The sequence below is a fragment of the Meleagris gallopavo genome, chromosome 1 (genome assembly GCF_000146605.3).
Source record: "Meleagris gallopavo isolate NT-WF06-2002-E0010 breed Aviagen turkey brand Nicholas breeding stock chromosome 1, Turkey_5.1, whole genome shotgun sequence".
Classification (NCBI taxonomy): Eukaryota; Metazoa; Chordata; class Aves; order Galliformes; family Phasianidae; genus Meleagris; species Meleagris gallopavo.
Genome location: NC_015011.2, coordinates 29,198,010 through 29,204,527, shown reverse-complemented (window position 1 = coordinate 29,204,527; position 6,518 = coordinate 29,198,010). Strand labels below are relative to the sequence as shown.

General features: G+C 49.3%; 1 protein-coding gene across 1 annotated transcript in view; it reads right to left on the bottom strand.

Annotated features, from left to right (window-relative positions):
* Nucleotides 1-6: 6 nt before the first annotated feature.
* Nucleotides 7-6,518, bottom strand: part of LOC100550725 (deleted in malignant brain tumors 1 protein) — an 18,494-nt gene continuing 11,982 nt past the window's right edge. Inside the window, exons 6-11 of the mRNA XM_031552133.1 lie at nucleotides 4,200-4,529; nucleotides 3,758-4,087; nucleotides 2,638-2,967; nucleotides 1,937-2,251; nucleotides 1,059-1,388; nucleotides 7-694 (exon numbers count right to left, since the gene is read on the bottom strand). Coding sequence (XP_031407993.1) covers nucleotides 327-694; nucleotides 1,059-1,388; nucleotides 1,937-2,251; nucleotides 2,638-2,967; nucleotides 3,758-4,087; nucleotides 4,200-4,529 — 2,003 coding nt within the window. The 3' untranslated portion in view covers nucleotides 7-326. The remainder of the gene's footprint in view (nucleotides 695-1,058; nucleotides 1,389-1,936; nucleotides 2,252-2,637; nucleotides 2,968-3,757; nucleotides 4,088-4,199; nucleotides 4,530-6,518) is intronic.

Here is a 6,518-nt window from a genome sequence, read left to right as displayed (position 1 = left end):
AAAGAGAGGAGTTGATGCCCAAGTCTTGTTTAGAGGTGGCTTGATTGGACTAAAATTCAACATAGTTTAGGTTATTTGACTGATGAGAAGCTGCCAGGATTTGTGCTAAATAACATCAGTCAAAAGCATGCCAGAGATCTCATTGTGGAGATGCCAGTACAGATGGGCTATAGCCATTTGATTTTCTTGTGCTTTATCTGAATATAGGTGCTGTCCTCCATCCAAAGGTGAATGATGAGGGATTGATTTCAAAGGTCTCCATACTGGCTGCAAATTGTTCTTGAATCACAGGCCCTTATAACCACATGGAATCACCAATTCAAGCCTCAGGAATGCTTGCTGCTGTGTGATGGGCAATGTTTACCTGAGCACACCACACTGACAACTTCATGGTGATAACAGTTGTGGATACCCCATCCCTTGAACTTGCATTCAGAGAGGGCAGCTTCTGTCCCTGTGCAGTTGACGTCATCCAGCCACATGGGTCCCTGTCCTTGCCCAAAGTAAGCCCTCGGTGGAGTTGATATTACTGCCCCACAGTCCAGCTGCCGGCACACCACTGCAGCATCTGTGAACTCCCAGCTGTCATCACACACCGTTCCCCATTGCTCTTTGTGAAACACTTCCAGTCTCCCAGCACAGCGACCTGGGCCGTCCACCAGTCGAACTGGGGCAAAACTGGAAACAACCGAGCCTGCAAGCAGAGAAGCAACTCGGTCAAACGCTGCACATCCATTCAGTTTCTGTGAAGAAAGACGAGGAATGTTCATTTTCATTGGCAGTGCTTCACAGAATGTTGTGGTTACATTGCCTCTGAATCCACAGCACTGTGGAGACACTCATTGAAGGACCTGAGAGTATTTGCTCCAGCAGAAAGTTGGATGGATCGTAGAAATCACAGAATCATAGAATCAGAGAACGGCTTGAGTTGAAAGAGACCTTGAAGATTATCTACTTCCAACAGTAGCCATCTTCCATCCAGTGGGATGGTGGAAGAGGGCCTGACCGTATCGGAGCAGCTAGTATATCCCAACCCAGTCCTATGCACTGAAACCCACCTGAGCACACAACACTAGCATGCTTTCCACGGCTGCAGCTGCTCTTTCCCCATGGGCTCGCTCTGCATTTCGTAAGAGATAGTTCTGTTCCCTCGCAGCTCACATTGTCCAACCACACGCGCAGAGATCCAGCATCCAAGTGTGCTTCACCTGAGGCTGACAGCGCTGTCCCGCAGCCCAGCTGCCGGCACACAACCTCAGCATCTTTTTTATCCCAGCCGTGATCACACACAGCTCCCCACATCTCCTCGTGAAACACTTCAACTTGGCCAGCACAGTGATGTGAGCCATTCACCAGTCGGAGATGAGCAGGCTCTGGGATGATCGAGTCTGCAAATATCCAAGAGTGTTATAAATGCTGGAAATTTCCTTCTATAAATCCCTTCTACAGAATTCCTTCCGTGCTTATCTGCTTACACTTAAGCTTCTGGCTCCTCTTCCAGTCACTAAAAGGCAAGGAGGAGGGGAGAGTAGGAGGGCTTCTCTCTGCAACACAATACTGCTCCCACAGCTTGCACTACGCAAGTTGTCAATCCCCACTCCCACCATGAAAAGCTCACTGGAGAGTTTATTTGCACCAGACTTTCCCTCTCGGTGTTATTCTTCCTGTTGTTGGACATGGTCAGCCTCAAAAGTTCATGGGGAAGGCTGCCTGCTGGAATTTCTCCTGTCTTCCTAAATAAACACTTTGGTGTGGGAGGAAGGGACCCTCTTCATTCACCAGCTACAGGACAAGTTTAGGGTGACCACGCTGACTACTGATGCCGAAGCCAGGTCCCAGCTCAGCTTTGCATGAGGCATGGACCAGCTGTACTCACACCTTCTAGCAAGCCCCCTGACTTCCTTCAGAAGTGAAATGCAAGAGGAGCAGCACTCACCTGAGCATACCACGCCAGCATCTGCCCAGTGGTCACAATTAGTGATTCCCCATGGCTTGGCCAAGCAGGCAGATAGTGAGTACTCAAACCCTGTGCAATTCACCCCATCCAGCCACACGATTCCGGACCCTTGGCCAAACTGAGCCTGTCCAGTGGCTGACAGCGCTCTCCCACAGCCCAGCTGCCTGCACACCACATTGGCATCCAGCAAATCCCAGTTTTTGTCACACACAGTTCCCCACTGCTTGTTGTGTAAGATCTCGACCCTGCCGGCACAGCGGCTCCTGTAATTCACCAGCCGGATCTGGTCACCCTCTGCATTAAACGAAAGAGCAAAAAGGGGAGAAGAGTTGGCACCCTGCAATCCACAAGTGGTTTCACAGCATGGCAAGATTATCATGCCACTGGAGCTGATCATTTCATTTAATGACATCAGGCTTATGACATTAGGCTCATTTCATAACCATGAAAAGGATGCTTGAGACCAGTGGATCCCAGCACCTTCTGGCAGAGGGGCAAGAGTATGGAACCTGAAACTTCCCATTGCAACCATGCCAAGGGGAACAGCAAAAGTATCTACAACCTGCAGGTGTCCCTCAACAATAAGGAAGCCACAGGCGGCATATTATCTGCTGCAGAGGCAGAGAATGAAGGTGATGAACCAAGCATCATTCCTCCCATGTCACTTTCACGGGGGTTACCTGAACACACCACACCAGCTGATGTCCGAAGATGACATGTGCTGTTGCTCCATTGTCTTGTCTTGCATGTAAAGAGGGCACTTTCTGAGCCTGTGCAGTTTATGGTGCCTGGCCACATCTGTCCAGATCCTTGGCCAAAATGAGACCCAACAGGAGCCAACAGTGCTTCACCACAGCCCAGCTGCCTACACACCACTTGAGCCTCAGACATCCCCCAGCCGTCGTCACACAAAGCTGCCCAGGTGTCGTTGTGAAAGACCTCAACCCTGCCATTGCAGCGAGTTGAACCGTTGACCAGGCGAAGCTCCATTGAAATAGAAACCCCTGAATCTGTAAATGAAAGGAGAGAGAGATATGACTGCTCCTGTTTGATGGAGTTGTGCATCCTCTGTGCCCGGTGGGCTTGCATCAAAAACTTCTCTAAAACCTTTTATGCACAGAAGATGGTTGAGACAGAACATGGGCATTCAATATTTAAGGATGGCTTGTAAGAAAGAGGAAATAATACCATTTACCAGGGCTTGCTGTGAGAGGAAAAGGGGTAACAGCTTTAAACCAAAACAGGGCAGACTTTGATTAGATGTAAGTAAGAAATTCTTCACTGTGAGGAAGGTGCGACAGAGGAACAGGATGCCCAGTGATGATGTGGCTACACCGTCACTGAAAGTGTTCAAAGTTAGGCTAGACAGGACTTCAAACAACCTGAAAATTCTCCCATGACAGAGATGTTGGACAAGATGATGTTGGAACGTCCTTTCCAGCCCAAACCATTCTAAAATTCTATGAACACCTGCAGAAAGCTTTGCATGGTATAGGTTAGTTGTCCCCAAGACAAATGTGTGTAGGTACTTGGTAATCCATGTATGTGACTGCAGATGTCCATTTGAATCTGGGAAATCCCAGACAGCTCACTTGTCTTGCAGCTCAGCAAGAGTGAGAGGCAGCAGAGGTAGAAGACTTTCCATGGTAACTTGCCTGCATGCAGCACCAAAAAGGGACACTGTAATGAGCACCCTGAGAAGAACACACTCAGTGCTGTTGAGCATTTACAAGATCCCTTACAAAACACTGAAATATTCTGTATGCTGTCATTTAACCTTGAGATCTGAGTGAGAGTTACCTGAACATAGCACTCCAGCATCCTCTCCATGGTAGCAGTTGTTGACTCCCCATGCACTTGCCTCGCAGTCAAAGATGGATTCCTCCGTACCAGTGCAGTTCACCTCATCCAACCAGATGGTGTCTTGGCCTCTCCCATAGTGAGCCGCTTTAGTGGCCAGCACTGCTGTTCCGCAGCCCAGTTGCCGGCACACCACATTAGCATCAGCCAGATCCCAGCCATCATCACAGATGGTGCCCCATCTTTGGTCATGGAGCACCTCCACTCTTCCCGCGCAGCGGCTGGGACCATCGAGCAGCTGGAGCCGACCGATCTTGGAGATGTGGGATTCTGTAGACAACACAAGAGGAATGGTTGTGGGCCACTTGTGTTCAATGAGGTACAGCAGGAAGGGGAACAGGCATGGCATGGAGGTCCCGTACAACAAGCTGGTTGTGTCTACCTGAGCACTCCACGCTGGCATCCTCCATGTGGACACAATTGTGATGTCCCCACGGCCTGGCCTGGCATTCGGAAAGGGCAGCTTCTGTCCCTGTGCAGTTGACATCATCCAACCAGATCGGTCCTGTTCCTTCTCCGTGCCGAGCCCCTCGTGAGACCGACAGCAATGTTCCACAGCTTAGCTGCCGGCACACAACCTGGCCATCATGGGCATCCCAGTTGTCACCACACACCGTCCCCCATATCCCATTGTGGAGCACCTCCACTCGCCCAGCACAGCGGCCATGGTCACTGACCAGGCGGAGTTCCTCCGACTCTGGAGACACTGAACCTGCAGAACCAAGAGGAAAAAGAGGTCTGGAGGTGTCATCCTAGGGTGGATGGGGCTCAGCTGCCCACTTATTTGAGATGCCTCTGCCCCCTGGTGTTGGTCAGAGGAGAGGTTTCAGAGAAACTGCTGACCGTACTACGCTTATCTTCAGCTTAGAGGAGTCTGAAGAAAGACCTCTTGGTAGCCCGAGGGAAGTGGTCACGGCTCCAATCTTGTCAGTATTCAAGAAGAGCTTGGACAACACTCTTAGATATATGATTTAACTTCGGTTGTCCTGTATAGAACTAGAATTCAGGTCCTTGCAGGTCCCTTCCAACTCAGAATATTCTGATTCTACATGGCCAAGGAAACCTGAGATGGCCCTGTGTATCTGTTTATAGGAAGCTGAGTCCCATCCTACCCCTGGTTTGGGGTAATCCCAAGCACAGGTACAGGTTGAGTGGAGAATGGCTTGAGAGTAACCCTAAGGAGAAGGATTTGGTGCTGTCAGTTGTTGAAAGTATCAGCATGAACCATCAATGTGGTCTTGCAGCCCAGAAAGCCAACCATATCCTGGGCTGCATCAAGAGAAGCGTTGAGAGGTGATTTAGACTAGATATTAGGAAGAAATTCTTTACTGTGAGGGTAGTGAGACACTGCAACAGATTGCCAAGAGAGGTTGTAGATGCTCTCTTGCTAGAAGCATGTATGAGGAGCAGCTGAAGCTGTTTGGTTTGTTCAGCCCAGAGAATACTGAGGGGAAACATGGTGGCCAGCAGATTTCTCATGAGGGACAGGTGCGGATAATTTTAGTGATATCAGCAGAACCCAAGGGAAGGCATTGGAAATACGTGGGGGAGAATCAGGCAGGTTGTTTAGGAAAAGGTTCTGCACTAGAGAGAGCAGGGCTTGGAACAGGCTGCCAGGAGCAGTGATCACAGGCCTGAGCTGAGGGAGCACAGGTATTGATTGCAATCTCCAATATGTGGTTTAAATCTTAGCCTGACCAGTACTGAGTGAGAAGTAAGTTCCTTCCAACTCAGGATAATCTATTACTACAATCAGTGATTGTATTACTGTACATGCCCTGGGCTCCCTGAGGCAACACTAACAGCCCTGAGTGTTTGTAAGCTGCTGAGTGCCATCTGTGTGTCTAAATGCCTGAATTTCCTCCTCTTAGCGTCAATATGGATCCCACACCCCAAGAATTCTCTTCTTGCTCATGCAATAGATAAATTGTTGTATAACAGCTACACACAGAGTTTGGAGAAGTGGAAAAATTCTTATTCATGGGAAGGTTTCCTCACTCTGCAAGACCTGCAGCAACACATTGCCTCTAGTTCCTTATGCATGCTTAGCACGAGCAGTAACAAAGTGGAGCAATAAGCTAACTGGAAGTGACTAATGCTGAGAGCCTAACGGTCAGCATAAAAATAAATGCTGAAGAGGAATGCGATTGCATTCTGGAAAGAGATTTTTGACCATGGATAATGATTTCCAAAGAACTCGGGCACCAGTCTGTGCTCAGCTCCAGCACAGTTTTGCTGTTCCCAGAGCTGAGTCGCAAGCTGTGTTGGGACCTGGTGTCTGCGTGTTCCCTCAGCCAGGTACCCCGTCCTCCAAAACTGCTGAAATCTGAGCAGCTAAACACCTCACCCTCCTTTTATCCTTCTTTTACCAGCACAGAGCAAGGGGAAACACTGTCCACCTAAAATGGGATTTGCCTCCTGCAGGGGCATGTCACTCTGCTGTTTGCTTTTATCTGCTGGTTTTCTGTCGCATGCCTGAGCTGAACCCTCAGGGAAGACCAAACAATTCTGGTTGGGAAAGTGCAAGTATTTCCCCAAATCAGTAGGCAGAGGGTCAGATATAACACATGGGAGGTCACAGAGGCCAGAAGGAGGAAGAAGCAGTGGAGAAATCAAATCCCTGCATCATTCTCAGACACAAGCTGGAAGTAGGCAGCCGTAGGCTTCCTGAAAAGGACAAACCGTCCTTCTGCGTGCAGGC